Here is a 24838-nt window from a genome sequence, read left to right as displayed (position 1 = left end):
GGCCAGGAATATGAGGACGAATGGTTCCAAACAACAATATGGTAGGGTCTTAATTTGAGTACCATGACTGGGACCTATTTTACCTGAATACCAACCTGCGTGTTCCCAAAGGTCTGTCTGCCTTAGAGAAAGTGCAATCTTACCTATAGAGCAGAAGTATTTGGCATTATTCTGGGCTTCACTTTGGGCTTGTGACATGCTGCTCCCTTCTTTAGCATCTGACTGTCTGATATTACCAGTACTGTAATAGTAGAGCAGTTCAAAGACATTTTACATACCCACTTGTATTTTCTTTCTTCTTTTTTTTTCTTCCCCCCCCCCCCCCCCCCGGGGCTCTATGGTGAGGGCAAGAAGACCCATCCCAGAGTATGTAAAAACAAATCTAAGGGGTTTTGCTGGATTCTCAGGACCTTCTATTCTTATCTGGAACTGTCCTTTTCTACTTTAGTATTTTTCTGTTGCTGCTCTTGCCTCACCTGGCTGAAGAGCACAGGCACTGTGTCGCCATCCCTGGCCCGTCCGTGTGTGTTTCGTCCATCTATCCATCTGTGTGTGTCGTGTCCTGTCCCCCCTCCCCCCCCGCCCCGAATTTAGTGAATATTATACAGGAGTTTAGCTATAAGGTTTTCTCTTCCTCCCACCTTACTTCCCTCCACTCATCCACCCGAGTGCCCCAGACTCCAATGTGCCACCTTGGAGATGCACGAAAATCTACTTAAATGGGATCCAGGCAAAAGCAAGCCTCTATCCGAGTGCCTGATTCCCTGAGGCATCTTTTTGGGGTCTTAGGGGCATAAATATGAAGAAAACAGAATTGCTCATTTAAGCATAAAAAAAATGTGTTAGATGGCCTTCCTTTAATGCAAACTGCATTAGTTGCAGAAGTTCACATTTTAAGTTTGTAGATATGTTTATTATAGAAATATTTTTCAGTAGCTTCCATATGATGTGACACAAGGAGTGCTGTCAGAGCTGTCATTTCAGTGCTGTTGCTATGTTATGCATGTTAAAACATAATTGCAAATGGTACAGGGATATTGTAGCGGTCACAGTTCTGTAAATACAGATTTCCTCTAGTAAAACTTCTAGGTATTGTTTTGTTTTTAAATATTAAATGAGGATATGTCAATGCCCTGGTAAGTGTGACTGTAGCCATGGCTGTGATTTTTCTCATTATTCCATTTTTTTCCTCATGTTTCATTAAACCTTTTGGTATTTGCATATTGTGTTACATGTAAGGTGTATGTGCTTACACAAAGGTGTATGCGTAGTAATGTTCTAATCACTTACAAAAAGGTGGCACTTTGCCTTTTTTGTGATGATACTGAGTTCTTTTAATGGGTTGAGATGTTAACTTCTTCAATTTTTTTAGCAAGCATGTGTCTAGATACAGATTTTTTTAACAAAAAGCTTTTATTAATATTTTGAATATTATATGTGGGTTGTTTTTTGTTTTGTTAATCATGCACTTCTGTGCCCCAAAAGGTTCTGTTAATGTAACTTCAAATTAGCTGGAAGTAGTGTTCTTGAATGCTGAATTCTGATACCTGACAGCACTTTTTTTGAGCTTTTATTGTTTGGTTATAAAGGGTTAAATTGGCATGAAAGTTGGTCTTTGATGGTGTGTTGTCTGCTGTTTCCTCCCTAAAATGAAGTAATTATCTTCCCTTTCACAGCGAACAACTCTGCGCCTTTTGTTACTGTGGAGAACGGAGCTCATTAGGACAAGGAGACTTAAAACAATTCAGTCCAACTCCTGGGTATGTTATCCCATGGAAAAACCAGCCTTTAAATAAGAGTGAAGCCAGCGACAGCACCGATGGAGCTTGTGAGAGAACTCCAAGGCAAAACTCAGTGCCGCGCAAACAGAGAGGACAGAAGAAGTAAGTCTGTTCTACAATAAATACGGGGTATTTTTTGTTTTGTTTTGCATGAAGTTCAGAAGGTATCTTTACTGATATTGTACTGCAACAGGCAAATAACTTGTATCTGTGAAAATGCAGGTCATTAATATTAGTAATTTAAAAAAAGGCAAAAACCCACAAAACCCAAAATGCAAGCAGTATAAGAATAGCTGTCTCTTCCGCTTTTACAAGCTTGGTCTCTCCCCTCCAGCGCGAATCTTTACTCTGGAAGAACACAGAAAAGACACATAGTTCTTGTACAGCACAGATCTACTTCTTAAGTATGGCACAAGGGAGAAGATAATGGACTTCTGACGCTGCGTGTATTCTGTAGGCTGGAGTAACTAGAAGCCTCAGCCCCTCTTGTTGAAGCTTTTTGCCCTCGCCCTGCAGAGTGCCCTCTTGCAGTGGCGACAGCGTTTTTTATCCATCCGAAGTGGGGTTCGTTGGCGGTTTTCGCCATCGAAGGGCAGCGTCCCGAGCCCCCTCGGCTTAGTTCCACCTTTCAGTACTGCTGAGAAAGGGCAAGGACGCACACAACGCCGCGGGGAAGTTCCATCCGATGTATGCCGTGGCTGGCGGGGGCGTTGAAGATGGGAGTGCTCGGAGACGCGCGCTTCTAAATCTACCTGCACACGAGTTTTTCCGGGGTTCTTCTGCTGCCCCCCCGGCCGGACGCGGTTTCGTTAGCGGCCTCGGGGGCCTGTGGGCGGCGGCGGCGGGGGCTGCGGGCGGCCGCCGGGCCCGGGCCCGGCCGCGCCGCGCTGGAGGCCGGGGATTGGCTGCGGGCGCGGGGCCGCCGCCAGCCCGCGGGGCGCGGCCGAGGAAGCGAAACAATAACGGCGGCGGCGGCCGCGCCCGCCCGTGAGGCGGAGCCGCCTCAGGGGCCGCCGTCGCCTGAGGGGCTGCGGCGTGGCGGGCCTGGCAGGGCCGCTGTTCTTCGAATCTGACCAAAATACACTGCGAAAATGTTTAATTATTGCGTGTTCGGTTAGCTCTGTTAAACTGAACGTTTCAGATGTGTTAAGACTCGGTGCCAGCGCGGTGCTTACTGCTGGAGACGCTGTTTAGTTAGTGTGTTTTGTCCTTGCTGAGGTTGCTGAGGCACACAGCCTACGGTTATATAATTGTGTCGGTGGTGTAAGAATGCACGTTGTGTAATGCCCTTCTTAAAGCTAATGAAACGAGCCCCCTCCCCCCAGACAGTTACTGTGTTTTATAGCCATATGAAATTGTATTTACAGAAGGGCTAAGTACTAAAGCTCAGGATGAGGTGGAAAGTGTTTCTGATGAAATTGCAAAGTAAACTGGCATGTTCTTTAAATGGATTGGTTTGATCTAATGAGAAAGCTTTCATATTAATAAAAATGCCTTGTCAATTAGGATTTTGCTTTTTCTTAAGTGTTCCTTTTAAGTTCTGTGTTTTGAGTAGCAGTTTAATGTTAGAACTGGCTCCAGCGGACACGGGCGGTGCTCAGGAACCAGCTTTGTTGGACAGCATGGGTTAATTAAATGCTTTACTGAGGGGAGTCTTAATTGTTGACTCAGAGTTAACAGGTTTGGGTTTTTTCTTGATGTTTAGCTTCTGTCATGACGTGGATTGTGAAAACATGTAATAATTGAAAGTGTAAAACTTCTTTGGTGGTGCAGGAGGGATGTTACTCTCTTCCCAATAAGCTAAGGTTTTTTTTCATGCATTTCAGAATGTAATTGCTAAAGTAAAGCGTGCATTGTTTTCAGGAAGGTAAAAGTTGTCACAGGTTAAAATTCCAGTGCTTTATCTGTTGGTTTATGGGTGGTAGGTAATTTTTCAAAATCTTTTTAGAAGTTATGAGAAGGAGAGCGGTCAGGGAAGAGGTGGTTTTTTACTGTCTCAAGTCAAAAAACTCAGAAGCAACAGCAAATGTGTATGTTTGAGAAACTAATGGAGGAGACTAATGGGGGAGAATAATGAAGTTGGAAGAACCTTAATAGAAAGCGCAGCACCACCTTTCCTACCAGCTTTTGAAGCATCAGAGATCAGGTCTCTTTATCAGTAAGCCTAAGCAGGCACATCCTTAGATGTCCAAGATAGTTTTTTGCCTACAGGAAATAAAGGAGTCGTTATTGCTGCTCTTTTTTTTTTTTTTTTTTAAATGGAGTAATCTGAGTTTTATTAATTGTTTTCTGTTGAGAGTAGAATTTGGTGAACAAATTAATAAAGTTATAAGCTAGATCCTCCCATGTCAGCACAATATAGTAGTCTTTGTATCACTGCATTTTTCAATTCCCTCACCTTCCTTTCCTCCTGCATGCCCCTGCCCTCCCCCCCCCCCTTTTTTTTTTTAACATCTTCGTGGCATTGGATAAAGATATTTATTTCCAAGCAGCTTTTTCACTACTAGTCTTTTTTCTGCCTTCGCCCCACAGTTGCTGTATTTTATCTAGGCACTTTACCTGTGACGTGGCAGTCTCCTTTTAGAATACTGTCAATGCTGTACCCTGAAACAGCTGTTAAGACTTCAGGGACAGGGCCATATGAAAGCTGCAGCTGGTGCTTACCACTTAGACCTCTCTCTTTTTCTTTCTTCTACACCTCTTCTTTCCTAGAGTAACACAGACTGTTTGCTGCTACCTAATTCTCCATTCCTAGGGTTGGGCAAGTTTTAATATCAAACAGCAGTGGACTTTTTAAAAAAAAAAAAAAAAACAAAAAAAACCCAAACAAAACAAAACAGCATGTGTGTCCTGAAGAACTGGAAGAGAGTGAGCTAGGGAAAGGAGCATTTTTACCAAGCAATTTTTTTTTTTGTCTGTTGAATAGCAGCTTTAACTGAAAACTTTGGTATTGGGGGAAAAAAATGTTGGGCTAAATTATGAGGAGGAAAGACTTTTATTTATGTTGATTTATATTTTATCATGTTTGGAAAAATTGATACTCACTTTCCCTGACTTTTGTATTGTTTACGAGTATCTTATCTAATTGAACAAAGAATGTGGTCACTTCTAAGTTTGTTTTTCTGCTCCCCGATACAGATCTCGATCGAGTATAGCATCATGTACAAGTGTAAGCACCCAAACTGCTTCTGACGATCAGGTTGTCAAATTCTGGGATGAACTCAGTTTAGTTGGCTTACCAGATGACATTGATGTTCAAGCCTTATTTGAGCCAACAGGTAAGACACCCTGATGTCTTCCATTTTAGCCCCTCCAGTAGTAGTACAGTAGCTACAATAACAGTGAGTGAAGGTTTTCAGCTGTTGGTTTTCTGTGCTCTGGTGTCTGTCAAGTGTTTGATGATGCTTTTGTAGCTTTTGTCAATGTTACGTGTGTTTTTGTATAGTCTCCTCTTCCAGTACTGAACAGAAGCATTGTCAGCTTTGTATGGGGAATATTTGTAATGTACTGCTGAACTGGTCTTCAGGTAGTAATGTCTTCAGTATCATTATTGTATTTTGGAGAGAAAAGGAAAAAGAAATTAGATGCACCTTAATAAAATTCTTAAAAGTCCTATTCCTGTAGCCTTACCTAATCTCGACTTGCTAATGTGGGGTTATTGGAAATAATGGAATGGGAGATTGAAAAGAGCAGTATTTCTAGAACAACAGAGGCATAATACACTTGCATGTTTCCAGTATCTGCAGGTTTTCTGTCAGAAAACTGTCTGGTTTGTCATCTGCTCTTCCATTTTAATGGAACTTTTCTTTTTACTCAATTATGAATTACTTTTTCAGAAAGCATCTATGTCCAAATGTTTGGTGCTGGTAGTCCACTCACATATTTTGCCTCAAAAATGGAAATGTATTTGTGCAATAATATAAATGGTATTCTTTCATGAGTGTGAAAACTCATTTTAAAGTCTAGTCAAAACCAAAAAATACAATTTAATGTTTTGCTTTAAATAGTTATTCCACAGTGTGTGTGGATGGGTGGGGGGGTGTTTATCAATCTGAATTTTTTTAAGTTGCTACTATTTGTAAAGACTCTTCCCAAGCCTTTACAGAGATTTGTGAGGGCGTTTTTTTGTTGCTGAATGATTAAGTTGACAAGGTACCTAATTTCAGCAGCTAATGTAAGGCATCATTTCTAATCTAGTATAAAGCTGTCACAGAATTCCTTCAGAAGTATGTATCATTTACATTGCTTTTCCCAGAATTGAAATAGAAATTTCTTTTAAGAGGTACCTGTTGAATTCTGCAGATTCTGAAATTTTTTATGTAAATAAACATTTCTAATTATATTTCTGTAATGTGGTTGTATTGACACAATTTTCTCAGTCATTTATATGGTCTTTCTGTTCATGCTGTATTTTGAGCTTTTAAAAGTTTTGTGTAGAATTCTAAAGCATCATGTGAGCATATTCTACATGAATATTCAGATCTGTATCTAGTCCTTGGGAATCGTAAGTTAAGAGTACATACACAGACAAATGTTATCTACAGTGAAATATAAGATCAAAAGTAACTGTGTGTGTCTCACAAACATTGCATATAGAATCATAAAGTCAGAATCATATACAGCCCACATGATTATGTGATCAGGCATCTGGAAATTTGAAACAGATACACAGAACATGCTGAAATGAAGAGGAAGGTGTGTTATGTATAAAAGAAAATTGCAGTATATATAGTGTTTGATAGTAACTGCAGTATATTCAATGTATGGTAATAAAGGCATTAAATGTTGCAACAAGAACAACAGGAGGAAGAGAGACTATTCATTTCATCTGTCAGGTATTTACTACTGGAACTAAGTTCCATACTTACAGGAAGTGCTTGACAGAGTTGTACAACCAAAGCTTTTCTTCTTTCATAATGCATTAGGTCATTGCTGGGCTCATCACCGCTGTGCGGAGTGGTCATTGGGAGTCTGCCAGACTGAAGAGCAGCTATCGGTGAACGTGGACAAAGCTGTTGTCTCAGGGAGCACAGAAGTGAGTAAAAAGATATGAATGCTCAAACCAGTAAGGAAATAGGGGGTGGAACTGGAAAAAAGATAGCAGACTTATGCAATACAAGGTATTACCAAAAATACCCACATACGGATCTCTGAGCTCACACTTACAATAAGGTTTCTTTGGACATTTGGTCTTCATGATAAAATCTACTGTTGCAATTTATTAAAAAGGCTTACAGAGTTGCACGGAATATATAATTAATTATTTTTTAGGTAACTAGAATGTAGGAAGTACTTGACTGACCAAAAAGAAATACAGACAAAAGAAAAGTTGAGTTCAAATTAGCAAAATGTAGGGGAAATATTTATTTTGCCAGTTCATATTCTGAATTTATATGACTCAAATAGAGTGAAAAAATTCTCAATTACTTTCATACCAGTTTCAGAAAGCAGATTAGCATAGGAAAACTAGCGTTTACCACAAAGCCTATGTTGTTACTTTAAATATTGATAGAAATAAATGTATAAATATTTAGTCCTTTAATTTGAAATGATAATGTATTTAGAAAAGTAGGTACCTTTGAAAAGGTTGGACTCCTGGTGTCATATTCTGATAGTGTTTTGAAATTATGAAGACACCTATTTCACATTGTTTTTCCCACATGTAGCTATATTTTTTTGGTCATATTTAATCATGTCTGGTAGATTAATAATTTTAATCAGCCATGCTATCAAAAAAAATCTGTGTAATTTTTGCTGGTTTTCCTATGATCATGCTTAGAACTATTTTTACTTGATTCTTCATGTTTTTCATGCATTGTGTTAAAATTTAAAAATGATGCAGAAGATACCAGTAAATGTTCTCCATTGTGTAGACTAAAAAGCTGCTTTAAATCAGTCTTTCAATCCAAGCCATATAATATGGCTTTCCTTGCACCTTCTACTTTCACTCACATTGAATAAATGCTTTGCTTTGAATAACTGATTTCTGTGTATCTGCTTTCAAAATAAAAGACTGTTCAGAATGAATGAACCTGACAGTATTAAGTTCTAGATGAGCTTGAAGATGTTTGTATGGGTGTTTCTGTGCATAAAAAAAATTATAAAAATAATTGAAAGAACATCCAAAATTGGTTACTTTTTATTTTTTCTTTAAATCTCACTGCTGAAAGGTTTTCCTCCCCTTGTTTTTGACTGCTGATGGTGGTTTATAGTCATTTTGTGATCAGCTCGTTCCCATCTCTAATAATTTTCATTATAATATTATGGTTTATAACTGAAATCTTTGCTGTGGTGTTCAAGCTTGTATTTTGCTCTATTGAATTTCATCCTGCTTCCATTATTTCAGTTCCCTTTCTTTCTGTATGGTACCTTGCGCCTCCCCTGTGCCTCAGGGTGATGGTGCCTCACCTTGGTGTCATCAATACATGATAAATTTTGTGTAGCTGTTAATAATGCAGCTATTTAAATAAGAATTATTAAAGAATGCCACATCTCTCTGGTGTGATAGTTTATATTTCAGCCCTGCCTTTTCATGTGCTGCTCTGTAGCTTCTCTACTAATCTTCAGATTCTGCAAATAATTTTTTAGATACCCCTATTGCACATGTTTGAGTGTAATGCAGAGAGATGACAGAAATTTGAATTGGGTGCCATTCTGCATATTTTCTATTCAATCTTTGCTGAAACCATTGAGAAACTTTCTTTGCTGTAATACAGCAGTCAGCCAGCAAAGAATGCCATTGGTTTTGTTATTCTCTTTCATCCTTCTTGTGACATCCCCAGGGAGAGCAGAGTAAAAGTGCAACTGTGATTGATTCTAGAGGAACAGCTAGACAAAATGGGACATCTTTATCCTATGATCACACCAGGGAATTTTTTTGCTTTTAGTTTTTTTCAGGAAATAAGGAACAAAGTCTTCTGTAGTTTTCCGTTCCTGCTCAGAGAGCAGCAACATGGGGGTTTCTCTAAGAGCTTGTGTGTAACTGGTTTGGAGCCCAAATAATCTTGTGTTTCCTTGTGTCCAAGCTGTAGTGCTTGATAGTATTTTTTTCCACTGCTTTTAAACATGTCACTAAGCTAAGGAAGGCACAGAAAAGTGTAAGGTGCTGGTTATCCTATGTGATAGTGGGAAAGCTTAAGCGAAGAAATTTTCTTTGCGAAATTTTCTTTGCGTGAGATATTTGAAAAAGCTTTGAATGAAAAGTATAGCAATTAATTTAATGTATGGTTTTGCATTTACAGATGCTTGTGCTTTGTTTTTGCTAAGATTTTGGGCTTCTTTCTAATGTTATTGCATTTTAAAAGTAAAGTTTCTATTTAAATGTTCTGAATTGGCAATGCAGATGCAAGAATGTGCTCCAGGCATACAGAAAAATAGTTTAAATAAAAACAAGCTGTATGCTGTTTCCTCTACTTGCCACCAAATTTGCTTTGGGTTTTTTTGTTGTTGTTTGCTTGCTTGGTTGGGGATTTCTGTCTTCTTGGAACTCCTTCTGGCGTGACATGGGTTTATGATGTGGTCTACAGCATTGACATCTTTCCTTAGCTGGGAAAGTATGTTTTCTTTTCCTTAACATTCTTGTACACGTTAAATTTTGACATGTAACAAACTATTTCTTCATAGTGTAGTCCGTTGGTTTAGGTCTTTTAATTTGTGGAGAGCGTTTTGGGGCTGTTCTTACCTTGAGGGTCTCTTTAATTTGTAAGTTACATTCATGTTTCTCATTAGTTAGGCTGCCTATTGTTTGCAAATCTGTTTTAACTGAATATGACAGTGTTTCTTATTACTCTGTTTACCACTTGAGATGTCCATTTGGCTTCACTGAACTTGTGATTGCATTAATAAAATTTGTGTGGACATATTTCATTGACCTATTCCAAAGTATGTATGTTAATTCATTTTGGTTTTCTTCTTGGCCAGTGTTTGCTGAAGGTTTAAAATACAGTACTACAGAGATCTCTGTATCTGTGCATGTTTCACGAAATACCCTGCTTAGCCTGTCCTTTTGCTTCAGTTCTTTGTTTTGATTCACTCATTTTGAAGGTCTGGCAAAGACATCTGACCAGTTTGTTACCTGTATTTGTGTCTAGACATAGGTGGGTTCTTTGCCTTTTTCAAAGTCTTGAGCTTGTCTCTCTTTAATATTAATGAGTGCACATACATACATCTGTAGATGTGAGGTATTTGAAATCTTGTGCATCATGTTGTTTTATAACAACTGTCAAATAAAAGCTGGAATATGTTAAATTTGTGCTAGTAGATGTGCTGTAGCCCTTAGAGTAGTATTGGTGACTCATTTCATCTCATTGCTTGTCTTGCTTACCTCAGCAAGTGAGAGTCATGGATTTTCTCAGATCCACTTTCTAAGTTTAAAAAGTTGTAAGGAAAAAGTGGTGATCCAGGTGACAAGCATAGTGTCAGAGCTTTTCTCAAGATGACTCTTAAGAATTCACATACTTCTCTCTGGAGCTTGTATAGTCTCTAAGTTAAAGAGCCTGAACACCCAGACATGGCAGTTCCTCCCCCCACTACTTTAATACGTTTTACTGGACTAATTTTGTTTCCAGTTTTGAAAGAAAAGAACTCTTTGCAATATAGACAGGGGAAGAGAAAACTTCCAGTTATTTGGTTGATCCAGAACTTAACTAAATTTTCTTATAATTCATAACTGCTCTACTCAAGTACATAAAAATTACCATAGTAAAGAAGCTGTCATATAGTCAGCTTTAAAAAGATAGACTTTTATCAGTAAGGTGTTTCTACAGATATTTGTTGTAAGATGGTATGAAATGGAGACTTGGATAAACTAAGCAAAGCAAACTGAACAGAAAACAGTTTTTGCTGAAAAAAGTAATACATGTGGACAAGCAGAGTTTTCTACTTTTTCTTGTATTTCTGGCTTCAGTCTTACGCTTTCTTAACTATGTTGCTTTTTGATATTTGGAAGTGCAAACTTACTGGCATTACCATTTAAAATGGAGGCCTTTAGGGCTTGCATCTGCTCAGCTTCTTAACAAGAGTGGTTTCTGAAATATTTTCAGGTGTTTTTAAATACTACTTTATAATTTCATTGTTTATTTTACATATATTGAGTAGGTGGCTGTTTCTCTACAGTCAGCTGAGGAAATAATAGTTTGCTACTTGTCTGCCTTACACTGTCTAGCCATAGCTCTTCTGTATGCTAAAAAGTCACAGAATCACAGGATCGTCTAGGCTGGAAAAGACCTTGAAGATCATCCAGTCCAACCATTAACCTAACACTGACCGTTCCCAACTACACCAGATCCCTCAGCGCTGTGTCGACCCGACTCTTAAACACCTCCAGGGATGGGGACTCCACCACCTCCCTGGGCAGCCCATTCCAACGCCTAACAACCCCTTCTGGAAAGAAATGCTTCCTAATACCTAGTCTAAATAATTTCTAGACTTTTAAGTCCCAAATAAGGTGGGCTGCTCTTTTCCCCAGTATGTAAGTAGCTCAATTCAAGAAGTGAGTTTAAGGAAGACTCAGTAGATAACATATTTGAACCACTTTTGAACAAACTGTGCACAAGGAAGGAACACAGTGGTAACTTTCCCAGCCAGCTTTCTCTTCTGATAAGATGTAGAAAGTGGTTTACAAGTCTGTGAGAATTTGTCAAGGATGCTAAACTCAAAAATAGCAGTATTGGTGGAAACCAAGAAGGAGATTTCTGTCTACTTAAAGGATGAATAGGGGAAATGTGATAGTAATGGTGTCTAAAGCTGTCATTCCAAAATACTGCATTACTCTGTTTCCATTTTATAAATTGTGGATTTTTGCTTGTTTTGAAATTCTGTATGGCTCTCTGCATATTTATCTACTTCATACCTTTCATTTTTACAGTAATAGTTAAGTGTTTCTTCAGGATCAAGACTCTAGCAGCCAGACAGCTGAAAGATTGCTGTCTTCTCCCACCCATCTTTTTTTTTTGCTTAATCAGGGCAGTATCTTCTGTCTTTACAAGGCAGCTGTTTTCAGCTCCCGCTGAGATTCTTCAGGCAGTGTTTGGCATGTTATCATTGCTGAGAACTGTAGGAGTTCTTGCTTTGCATGGAGGCAAGCTAATCAATAGTATCTTGCCTTGTTCCAGACTCAAAACGATCTGCTGTTTTGACTCTCCTCTCCTGTAAGCCCTTTTCACATGGTAACACAATCTTGAAAATTGTTTTTAAGGCAACTTCCCTTGAATTCTGTTGCCAAAGGCAAGAGATTGTGCTGTTTGTAGATGCTTCCAAGTTGGGGCAATGTTACAAGGCTTGCATATTAAATATCTCTCAAACTGTTTCTTAAAGTCCTTTCCATCTACTGTTTTAATTCTTTGTTCAAGACTTGATTCTAGTAAGGTGCTCACCAAGCTAGACCATAAAGAAATAAATTGAGGGGAAAGTTGGGAAACATAAAATGTTTATACTTCCTTTTTTTTTAAAAAAAAAAGTGTTTGTATTTTGAATGTATCTTCATCCCTTAGCCTCAGTACACTTCTCATCTTGTTGAGACTTGTCCGTGTTTTAGTGGTATGTGTGTATGTTCACTTGTGCTGGTTTAAGTTGAAAACTGATTTGGCTAAATCCATACTTCCTTTTGTTGTTCCTTGTATGTAAAGATAAGCATCAACATTGTAACATACTATTAACTTCATACACTGTGGAAGATTGTGCCCATTTAGCCATAGGAATTTTTTAGCTAGTTATACTTTTTGTTGACACAAAAACTGTGGGTGAAAAATGGGGTAGATAACAGAATCCTGAAGATAGGGATGGTGTTGGCTTCATGCATGGCTCAACCTAGCTGAACAGAGCACGTAGCAATGTCTTTTTTTCTATTTAGAGTGCAGGATTTGCAGTTCCTTGATGCTCTAAAAGCTCCCTTCTCTCTTTTTCATTATTGGAAGAGCTAGTAATTCTTAAAACCAGGGAAAAACGCATAAAGAACGTCATCTGTCATAATTTATACCATTTCTGGGCAGAGTCCTCTGTGTTTGCCCATTTTTCAAGGAGAAGTTTTGTAACATGATACTAAATGAGCAGCTCTGGTATTCAGAAGTTCCTCTCCTAGCTCTTTAGTTTTTTATGGCACTTTTGCATGCAATGAGGCCTTGGCTTCTCTTTACCTTCCTTCACTGCAGCTTGGGAGTGGCTACCTGGCTGCTGGTAGAAGCCTGAAGTGACTTCTGATTCTATCTTAATGAAGTGGGTTTTTTCCCTGTAGTTGCTTTTGTCTTGCAACTGAGGAAGGAAGTACTGCAGGAAGTATTCTTACAAAATAACACCTCTATTTTTTTTATGGGTTGCTGTCTCTTAAAGAACTTTAGCAGAGAAAGTGCTAGAGGAATAGTGACATCTCATCAAAAAGACAGTTCCATATGCTTTTGGTCAGTTTAGTAGTTTCATTCAGTTCCTTTGTACTGTAACAGTTCAGCAGCAGAAGGCCATGAGGTACTGCAATTTTCCCTGAATTTCCCTCTTGTTATTTTGGAGTTTCTCTAGAGATTTGTAGCCATTTCCCTGCTGATGATGGCAGGCTTTTACTTCAAGGAAAGACATAGTGACTAAGGGTACAGTTTTCATAACATTTTTAACACTGTGAATTATCTTGTATGAATTGCCTTGTTACAGAGTGGTTTGGATTTTTGTCACCTAAAGACAGATCATTTGTCTCTTGGAGAATGTGAATCAGACTCTTCTTCCAGCTTGTTAGTGACAGAAACACTATGACTGTTACTTTATAACTATTTTCCAAGTTCTGTAAGGCAGTGTGGTATTCTAAAAATTATCAGAGTTGGTTTTGGTTTACTATGTGTAATCCTTCTGGAACACCTTTGTACACCATAAATTATATCAGTACAGCTTTGGTAAATCTGTTCAGGTTCAAAAGCTGCCATGGGATGTGTATGTGCATTCCATTTTTTTGCAGGTCCAGCAGTTGAAGAACAGATATTTGCCTGCCTAGCAAGATTTACAACTGAATCCTCAATAATACTGTCACATGAACAAGGATTATTTTTTCATTTGAACCAAAATAAGCTTTACCACGATGTACATGTAAACATGTTCATTTGAAGTCGTTGTCCTGTAGCAGCTCTTTTGGAAAAGCATATATCAAAATAGAGGAACCAGGCATAGGGAAGAAGTGAGAACAGGCGGACAGGAAGAAAGTTGACATTTGAAATTATTAGGATTATTGAAAAATACTTCCTGTCCTGTTTTATTCTATAATTTGTCTCTAGGAGCCAAAACAAATATATCATAATTTAATATGCTTTATGAAAAAAAAAAACCAAAAAACACCTAGCTTATTACCTAGTAGTTGTTTCTAACCCTACAGTCATTTTTGCCAAATTTTTATGATTTTTTTGTTTCAAATTATCCAGTGGCATCTTGTGCATTCTATTTGTTTTTTTCTGCCGTGAAACACAGAGCAGAAAAAGTTAAACTACAGTTCTTACTGACAAATAATTTTGTTCCTTGTCTAAACACACCACCTTTAAAACTATGGAGTTTAGGACTCAGCTTTCAAAAGACAGTTGTCAGTTTCCCCAGTTGTCTCATAGACCACATTTTCTAGTATGAAATAAAATAGGTTTTTTCTATATTCCTGCTGCTATTTAAGAAAATGAATAGCTAAGACGGAGTAAATGTGCATCAAGAACTTCACACGTCTCTGCTTCTAATCTGTTTTTGTAATTATTTTGGCACGTAAAGTATGGATACCTTGGGATCCAGTTGGACTCCACACTTGGATGTGGATCTTCAGTGATGTATTTAAAAGTTTGAAAGGATTGCTATGAAGCAGTGGTCTGTCTGAATAGTATGATCTTAAAGTGAGAGGCAGTAGCATGTGGAAGAAATGTGGTTTACACTTTACTAATACACTAATGTAAAGTGTACATTGTTTTACACTAATGTAAAGTGTAAACGATGAAAGAAGGGGTCAGAAAGATTTTAATTTTGAATTTTCTATTTATTGAGTAGGAAAACATTATTTTCCTAGTATTTCTGATGTAATTGTTACTCGGTGATGAATACTTCGATACTCAAGTAAGTCTGCATGTGTTACAGAAAAAGGGATTGTTTATAAGTGTTGATTGTGGTAGTCTTAAATTTTTCACTTATGTTCCCATTATTTAATTGTTAACATTCCAGTAAAGCTACTGCTATGCTTCAGAGTGCTAAGGTGTTTGGAATTTTTGAGTGGAAAAGTCAATTATAAATGTGAAGAAATATTTATTTCAAGGCTGTATGACACATCCCCAATTTAGCACTTGTTTTTAATTAGCATCTCAAGAAACAGAAAATGTTCCTTTCTTTAGAGACATAAAACACGCTGTCCTGTTTATGTACTCATTTACAGTGGAGTATCAATTTATTAAATGCTGGCAAAGCATTTTATTTAGAGTTTTTTCTATATACTTGAGAGTATGTTTCTTAACAAGTGCAAACACTTTAACATGCTTTTCAGTCTTTATAGTAGTTCCTTGCTTCATATCCTTGCTTCATAACCTATTATCATGATTCTGACCTGTTGATTAGAAGAAGGAGCACATGATAATGTGAAACCAGTTTAGCTATAGTTAATTTTTATATCACCTTCAACGTATTGATTCTGTTTACAAGAGGAAGGCAGGCATTAATTTCTGAACCACGGTTTGGAGGAGCATTTTTCTTCTCAGATGAAGCAGAAGAAAATATGTACATTTTTCAACTAATTTTTTGGGACAAGATTGATTTTTTTTTTTTAATTTACTTGTCCTGAGTCTTCTGTGAAATAACAGCTGTGCTTGCATCCCTACCTTTTTGTGTCCAAGTATATGAAAAAACCCAACACTGAATTGGTTTGCATAGCAAGTAGTATTGTCAGTGCATGTTATAACTCACTGATGAGAGGGAAACTGTTTCTTGTTCCTTCTTTGGTCCATAAGAAGTGCTAGAGCTTAACCCCTGGCAGCTGTTTCAAAGGGACAATGACTACTGCATGTATTCTAATACATATGGTTTAGGTTTAAGTAGTAAACTTTATTCAGAGTAAGAGAGGACTTTTCATAAACAGTCATTTTTTTCCGGTGCATGAATACAGTTTCTCTGACTCTTCGTTGCCCAGTTCCCCCTTGCACTTTTGCAGACCTGAACAGAAGCACAATGTCATTTCTGGCAGGCAAATCTACATAAATGATCTTACCCATAGGAACTGCATTTCTGGAACACAGTAGTAAATGAGGAGGGAGAAGACTTAAGTTACTTAGGCAGCACAAGATGTCTTTCCTTAAGACGGTTCATATGGCTTCATCTAAAAGAAGGCATCTGATTTTTCGGCGTCACCTATTCCTGTTTCTCTCCCACTGCAGTGGTGCTGTTGGTTTCCTGCTGTGGTGCCAGGAGGCTGTTCTGTGGGAGCTTGCCCTGCGGGCGCTCCCTTGGCACTGAAGTCGGAAAGCAGAGTCAGCCTTAGAGTTTTCAGTCTGTGTTTTTTTTTCAAGATGAATGCTTTGAAAAATGCACCTTTCCTGAACTGTAGATGTTGAATAGGTGGGTACTAGAATCAGGAGAGAGAGATTGCTGCTACAAAGACATTTCTGAGAGGGTTTTGATGCTGAATAGACGATAGACATTGCAGATGCGAAGGGCAGTCTGTGAGGTGTAGGAAGCAGACAAAATGGACTAGGGGCACAGAGAGAGACTGAGAGAGAAGCAGCAATAGCCCAGAAATGAAAGCCGAAAAGCCTAGCTGAGAAACATGAAAGGGCCTATGTTCCTGAAGGAATTTCCAGTGCAGGTTTCCTTTATTCAGTAACATTCACTGAAATAATTTACTGAAAGCTCTGAAGTGAAATTGTTTAGTGTGTGTTCCAAACTGGTGAACTGTGTTTCACAAAGACCTTTTCTTCCTTTTTGCATGACTTGAGTAGAAAACACTTTTTTCATAATACACCCAAAGAAAGTCTCTATATTCTTTTTTTGTGCGCCCCCACCCCCCACCCCCCCGTGTCTTTCCTAAATGTTATTCTAATCATTAAGGCAGTGGCATATTAGTTCACATTGAGGTGGCACTCTGTTGCTGGGCATTTCATGTCAAGATTTTATAATCTATCTATACCGAGCTATTTTTGGGACCTAGGTGTTAAAAACAGGGAGAACCTGATCTCTGAAGAGTGAAGAAAGCCCACTAAAGGAAAATCACATTGTCTCTTAAATCAAGATTGTACCTTCTTCCTCAGATAGTGGTTCAGTTTGCTGGTGGTACTGACCCAGTTTGGTGCTTTGTTGTAGAATATGAGAATATAGATATAGAGGCTCTCCCTTTCTCCTGTCTTTCTATGCTCAGCAGCAGTAGCATAGTCCCTCAGGGTCTACTAAAGAAAGAAAATTACAATATCCCCAAATTTTAAACATGGAACAAGGAAATAACAAAATGTTCTTTTAAAAATCTTTTAAAATGTTTACAAATTTATTGAAATTATTATCCTGTTAATATTTTCAGCAGATAAGCAGACTGGAGCTCTATCTTTATTAAAAAAGATAGGAAACCATACCCATCTCTTAACAAGCATGCTAACAGTAAGCCCATAGAAACTTACACAAGTGCCACCCATGTCCTCACTTTTGTAGTTATGTGAATGCAACCCTCATTTTCCTACGTTACTACCACCTCACTCATGGCTGCTTCTTACTTAAATATTTTATATTTAGTCTTTTTCCATAGCTAATGTGGATCAATCTGACAGTTGGGTTTTTTTTTTTTAATGTTAGTGCTTAAGGGTCTAATTTTGCCTTTGTGTGATGGTTACATTTATGAAAAAAGACTAATCAGTCTTTTGTAGTTAATATTGGTTAGTTTTAGTCAAGGACAGGTCCCCGTTATGCTTTGAGCCTTGTATAAATAAAAAGGCATCTTCCTTGCCTTCAGCAGCTTGCTGTTTAATAGACAGCACATGAATAAAAGGAAAAAATACCCCTGTGGGGCAAGTTGTAGGTGTATTTGCTAAACTGTAGCATTGCTTAGTATTAGATAATTGACTTTAATTCTGGTTTCATAGCAGTTTCCCTTTTAAATAGTATTTTATTTAAGCATGTCTTTTAGATTTTTCATGGATGTGGTTCACGCATCTTTTTCTGAACAAGAACCTTAAAGTTCAGACTTCTTAATGAAATTAGAGTTATAAAGTGGTTTTGATTATTCCAATCAAAAGAGTTTGAGTAATATTTTTCCTGCTAATATAAATTATATTACAGGTTTTTACACATCCTAAAAAAAACCCGTACAAACATTTTAATTTAAAACTCAGGATTATTCATAACAGTCTGTTGGCATCAGTTTGCTTTTAAGCAGTAGCTTAAAAACTGCTTCTGAGATTAGTGTACTCAGCAGCTTGCAAAATCAAACCATTAGCAAAAAATAGTTTTTAACTCCCTAAAGATTTTGTTATTGACTTCCATTAGTGTAAGTTCTGTCCCAGAGTTGCAGATTGAGCATAAATATTGCAGGCATCAGTATGAAGTAGTGCCATTAATGCAGGTGTCCTTGAGTGGGGTTTTTTTTAATAACATGGAACAAATCATGCATGAGAGAGACATCTTATGAATCTTCACAAATGTGGACCAACTGCCCTTCATGTGCGAGTGCATAACACTCAGTGATAAATACAGACATTACTTGCATTAAAACTATTTTTTCTAATGATCTAAGCTGCTAGTGATAGTCATCTTTTTACGTGAAAGAATTAATATTGATTATTTTCATTTGTAATTGTTCTCTCCATTCTACACATCTGACCTGGAAATATAAAGTAGGCAAACAGTGGTAGGTCTGCTGCCAGTAATGAACTTGAAGGTGTTCCATGAATCATAGTTGTCATTAATACTAAGAATTGAATTTAATAATGTTAATTGAAGAACTGATGAAGTGGCATGTTCTCAAATCAGCACTTCCCATAAGCTTTTTTAGCAGTGTATTTTTTCTTCAGTGATATTAATGTATTCCTTCAAAGGTGTCATACTTGTCTTCAGTACATTGGGGGTGAGGGAAGTAGTTGTTACGAAATAAATAAATAAATATTTGCTTCCTGGAATACATAACATTGGTAAAACTTGATACACTCTAAATATATTGCAGTGACATAGTCTCACTTCAGGTACAATGAAAATACATGTATTCAATCTGCAATCTAGACTTTTTTTTTTCTTTTGTAAAACAGGTATTTTCACATCTAGCCTTCTCACTTCCCATTTTTAATTCATAAAATAGTTTCTTCTGTTTAAAAAAAATCTTCCCTCAATCTGCTTCTGTATGAAATTGCCTTGCAAAGGCTGATAAGAGTGGCAGATTCTGCAGAGTAAATAGTGAATCTGGATCTAAATGAACTGCTGTCAAATATCCAAGCAAATACTGGTATTTTTTTTTCCTTTCAATTACTGCAGGTGGTTATGGTAATATTAGGTGTTATTTGCATGGTATTTCAAGGGAGATGTGTTGACAAATCATAAACCTTTAAAAATTAATATAGACTTTTAGAGAAATAATACAAGAAGACCGTTCAGTTGACATCATCGTTTGAGTTTTGTGAGGAATATGCTCATTTTCCAAAATGTAAATGGATTTGATACGTTGAATAGGTAAGAGTTTCAGAGTTTCCAAATATTGTAGCAGATGAGGTTTTTTTAATGAGAGTAACCTGAAATAGATGGTGAATTGTTTGGAAGACTGTTACTATTACGCATCTGTCGTATCAGAATGTGCCTTTGGCACCTCCAGAATGTTTGCTCTCTGTCAGATGTAAAATATTGTGATGAATAAATCCCCCAGTAAAGGTCGGACCTGGCAGCAATGCTCACTCATCTGAGAAACGAAAAGGTCAGAATAGTCAAGAGTCTGGTAAGACTAGAAGCTGAGCATCACAGTAATGTATGGTTGTACTTCCGCCCTTAATTTTATGTGAGCCTGTTGTGTTTGGTACATCTGGAAGTTCGTTTCTGTAGGTGAGCACACTGTTCGGTGTTTTTCAGCCTTCGACTGAACTCCTTACATTGAAATAAATCTATTTTGTAGTAAGTCATCTCTTGCCTTATGGGTGTTTTTAGTAAAGTATTCATCCTATTCATCCTAGTACTGTCACAGCATTGTTAACGCTACCACAGAATTAGGATGATCATCTGATGCTAAGATTTCCATGCCATCAGATAAAATTGGTTTTAGAAAACAGTGATTGAATCTTGATTGTTTTAACCATCTGAACAGTCTCTCTAATACTATTGGACTGCTTGCACAAATTAGCTGAGCAGCCTGTGTCTCTTGAAGAGTTTACTTGTAGATGATGATGATAATTAAGCCTGGGAACCAGAGTGAAGTAGACTTTCCGCTGTGTTAGCGTGTAGACAGTCTGTGTTTAGGACTTGTAACCTTGCTGTGGCTTTACAGACTGGTCTCTGCGGAGCAGCAGGAAAATGTGTTGTCCAGAGTGTAACGCAGAATCCAAAATACAACTCTCAAAATCTCAGGCTGGCTCCTGCTCTTTCTCCAGGCCCATGTCATGTTGACCCAGATTACTTCCTTTTCACTAGTTCTGATGTATTATTCATGTTATTTCAATGTGGTTTTACTTTTGATGAAGGAATGGGTTTTTACTGTAAACATGGTGAGAAAAAGCTTTTAGGACATTATTCTAGTACTAGTTTAGCTGTAACCAGATGAGAATAAAAATACTGAAACCTCCTTGGCCTGTCATTAGAGATTAAGGAAAAGCATTATAAAGAAGTAGGACTGTGCTTTGTTTGACTATATGCTACATATGAAACAGAATCTTCACCTAATTGTTTGTGCCTTACTCCTTCAGAGTGTAAGAAGCCTGTTAGACATAGCAACGTTGAAAACCACACAGAATCTTGTAGTGGAGAAAAGGAATTTTTAATGTAAAAGAGACCAGGTGGGAATTGGTGCTGGAACAGGAGTAAATATGTACACTTACTAAGGGAATCTGTGACATATAAAGCATAACACTATTTCCTGGCATTTTTTTCCATTCAGTGGCACTAATATCTCTATAATTAAGAGCAATGGAAGTATTTAGAGGAAAAATGTATACTGTTACAACCCATTTTTTTTAATTGAACAGCTAATTTCTACCAATGGAACAAACTATATTATAAGAAAATGATTATTAGTTTAAAATGCAAAGTTAAATGAATGCAAAATTAACAAACAGATGGTGAAGAATTATTGTGTTTTATTTTACTCCTGGGTAAAAGGGCTCATGCATGATTGTAAAAATGTCATCACACTTCGTAAACCTGAAAGCAAACAGAATTTGCAGTTGTGCACATCTGTTTTGGGACACTGCTAAAGGGTTAGAAGAATCAATGTTGTTTTCAAATAAGGTTATTCATCAAAAGGATATAATTTACTTAACAGTTATGGCTTCTGCTAAGCATCAGACTTAATGTTCTGTGGAATTCATTACAAAATTTGGCAGCTTTTTTCTTCACAAGCTACTGAGGCAGCATGCTGCAAAACTAAACAAACAGCCCCTTCTTATCCTTCCCTCCCTGAGCCCCAGAACAACTGCTGAATTACCTGTTAAATGTTTGACCAGTAATTTCAGGATTTTAAATTCGAGGTCAAGATGTGTCGTGCTTCAGGATGCTTGCCCAAGCAATGTCAGTGATGGAATAGGATGAAATGACAAGCAGCTTATTTATTTCGGTAGCTGGTGAATTTTAAAAAAGAGTTATGTAATGTTTGGGGACACCATGTTTTGGGAGGAGGAATGGTAGAAATACGTATGACTAATTTAGTCAAATTGAAAAAAAAGCCTAAAAGCCCTAGCCAGATAAAACATGTGAATCTTTTATTAGAAAAGAAATTATATTAATGTTTCAAGCTGGTAGTTTCAAAGTATGCCATCTAATTGCTTTATTTGAGCTCAATTTACAAAAATTAGCGAACTGAAGATGTAGGATTTTGTTTACGATGACTCTGTGCCATTTGGAGAGCGCAATTTAGGAACAGCCAAGGAAATAGGAATTATGAACAATAAGGTACTGATTGCAGTCAGTGGGGAAGGAATACTAAGGAGGTACTCACTAATGAGGAAGGTATTAAGGGCAGGAAATTCTTGTAATTTTTTTTTGTCTGTACATAATCCAGAGTTCCTTGTCACCCCATCTCTGCTATTACCTTGTAAATTAGGTGTATCATTGAGTGTATATATAGTGACTCTTACTGACATTAACTTTCTGTTAACAGGGTTAATGTATCTACAAAATCTTTGTTAAAAGAACTCATTATCAAGACTATAGAATCAAACACAAAGTTAGGACATGCCAGAAGACAGGTTCTCTGTACACAATTAATATCCTTTGCACATGTCTTTTTGCATATGCCTGGTTATGCAGTCTTTTAATTGTATGATCACATGCAGATCAGCTAGTGCCTAGTTCAGTCTATAGGATGGACATTGCTGTCTTAGTAAAAGCCTCTTCAGTATTACATTTACACATTGTTTTTCAATGTGTAGGTATGTAGACTAGACAGATACTGCTGAAAGGAAAGAATTTCTCATTTTCACATAAGTGTTTTTTTTTTTTCCTATAATAAACATGAATAACTTGTCTATAATTTTTTTCAATTAGAGGGTTTATGTGGCACTTTTATGCATCTTAGGCTCCATTTTCCCTAAGAGAAGTTGAATTTTTTCCTTTTTTTTTTTTAAACTTTCGAATATCTGCTAATTTGAATGCCAAATTGAAAGACTTTCAAAAATACTCAGACTTACTTAAAAAGTTGCACTGATACTGCAATTCTTTCTTCACTCTGTTGAAGTTGTGAGTGCACAATTTATGTAGAAATCGACGCTGTATTTTTAGGGGAGAAAAAACCCCCAAGCTTTTAAGAGTAAGATTAAGGACTAGAAAAACTTCAGAAAAAATTTACTTAGTGTTCAGTGTCATAAAGGAGCTCCATGAAAGAAATGAAGCTAGAACTGCTTTGCAGGTCATCGTTCAGTTGCGATAACTAAGTGGGTTTTTTCTCCCACAAGCAATTCACATCTTTTTTTTTTCTGCAAATTAAGCATGGTCCTAGAAGTAGATTTCTTTAATTTAATTTCCAGATTTCTTTAAATGCAGATAACTCTTTTTAAGATGTCTGGTTTATGCACTAAATCTATCTTTGATCTGCAGTCCTTTTTGTGTTTTAATGTACATGCATAGTTACAGTTGTGCATATGTGTGTCCATTCCTTTATCTTTGTTTCTGTGTTATGTGTGTTGCCTTGTAATTGTCTGACTATATAATTTCCTTGCATCAGGGAAAAAAAGGAAAAGGCAGACCTTCCAAACTGCAGATTTAAAACCTTTATGGCTACATACAAACCTCTTGCCATTTGAGCTGCCTAAGTGATAGTGATATAGCACCAGGAGTCAGAGGACTGTATACTTTCCCTCTTTGTAGTCTTCATCCAATTCGAGTTGCCTCAGACTTCTGAGTTTTTGTTCAAGTTGATTTTTTTTTAATCCACTTCCACTCTTCCTTGTTCTTCCTGCATTTCCTCTCCTTAACCTTTCTACTGCCCTTTCCCTAGGTTCCGTTTGAGATCTGTCCCTTCACCATTTCCTGTGTCTTAGTACATCAGTTCCCTCAGGTCTTCATCCAATTTTAGTGCCTAGTTGTAGTTAATTGGCCTTTGTAGTGCCATCACTGCCCCTCCTCAGCTTCCAACTCCATCCATGGTTTCTCCTCCCAGTCTCATCAGACTCATTCACACAGTGTTGTTAGTCCCTTTTGTCTCTTTGACCCATATTTGTCCATTGCCTGTGTACTGCATACTCTCATTCCCCACACGATTTAAGTGACAGTAATATTAAGAGCCTTAGGGATGTCTGCTTTCCATTCCAGTGTCTTATTGTGCTTAGGCTTAGAGTATTTATTACAGACTTCCTCTCTGTAATCCTTGTCAGATTGAAGTAATCTTTGCAGAAGGTACATGTAGTCTGATCAGTGCTAAAAATGGGAGAGGATCGGTCATGATCAGTAAGAGTAGATTCTTCTGTGATTTTTCACTGACAAATTTTTGGAAATGTCTTACATTAAAAAAATAGTTTTTTCAAGCTTGGCCACATCTGGATAGATCTGCGGGGTAAGGGCAAAAGTTGCATCCCCCACACGAAAATTCCTGCCAAATTGCAAGTAGTCCTGTGAGTGAGGTTGTTTTTAAGATGAGCAAAATATTTTTCTTACTGACTTTTCTGTTCTCAGAAATGGCTGGAAAGTTTTGACTTGAGTGTTCCAAAAGTATTTAAGAGAAATTAAAGAGTGTTAGGCCAACTTTTTAGCTTTCAGGAAACTTATATGAATAGAATAATAAATTTATATGGAAGTCTTTGTAACCAGTGCGCATTCACATCCCTTAATTGATAGTGCCATGCTGACAAAACCTTTGGTGTGAACTTAGCTACGTTACCAGTAGAGAATTTTTGTCAACATATTTTAGGCAGGCTTCAGCTCAGGACTGTCATCTAAATTTAGGCCTCCCTGTGGATGTATCTACCTGTGAGCTGTGTTTAAACTCCAATTAGAGGCAAAGGAGATCTGGCCAGTATTGTCAGTGGAGCCTGAAAATGGACACCCACTGTTTGGTCAACTGAATTGCGATGAAGTAAATTCCATAAAATGACTTAAGTCTCTATTAAGTGTAAAGGGAGCTTAATCACTTGTCTCAGTGCTTGTTTAGAAGCACAGTGAGACTGTATCAGCAGTAAAATCTCTTTTCAATGGGTTTCTGCTACATGGCTTTGCAAATGTAATTATGGCAGGGTAGCTGTAGCTACAGAGGATCTGTAGCATAGACATAACCTGTAGAATGCTTAGGCCACTTCAGAATCCTTATATGTGACTGAAGAACCTAGGAGCTGTGCTGGATTAGACAGAAAGTTGACTTCATCCCAGTATCTTCCACAGTGGCCAGTAACAGATGCCTAGAGAAGATCATTAAACAACAAGCATGTAGCAATGTTTCCCTCAATTATTTTTTTCAAGCCTTCAACAATTTG

General features: G+C 37.5%; 1 protein-coding gene across 10 annotated transcripts in view; it reads left to right on the top strand.

Annotated features, from left to right (window-relative positions):
- The window catches only part of KMT2C (lysine methyltransferase 2C), a 201583-nt gene that overhangs the window by 74274 nt on the left and 102471 nt on the right, over nucleotides 1–24838 (top strand). For all 10 annotated transcript variants that reach the window (XM_074899892.1, XM_074899899.1, XM_074899900.1 and 7 more), the window contains 3 exons: nucleotides 1677–1883; nucleotides 4920–5059; nucleotides 6707–6816. In XM_074899892.1, the coding sequence (XP_074755993.1) occupies nucleotides 1677–1883; nucleotides 4920–5059; nucleotides 6707–6816 (457 nt within the window). The remainder of the gene's footprint in view (nucleotides 1–1676; nucleotides 1884–4919; nucleotides 5060–6706; nucleotides 6817–24838) is intronic.

Source organism: Athene noctua, chromosome 2, assembly GCF_965140245.1.
Source record: "Athene noctua chromosome 2, bAthNoc1.hap1.1, whole genome shotgun sequence".
NCBI classification, from domain to species: domain Eukaryota; kingdom Metazoa; phylum Chordata; class Aves; order Strigiformes; family Strigidae; genus Athene; species Athene noctua.
This window is presented reverse-complemented; position numbering and strand designations above follow the sequence as displayed.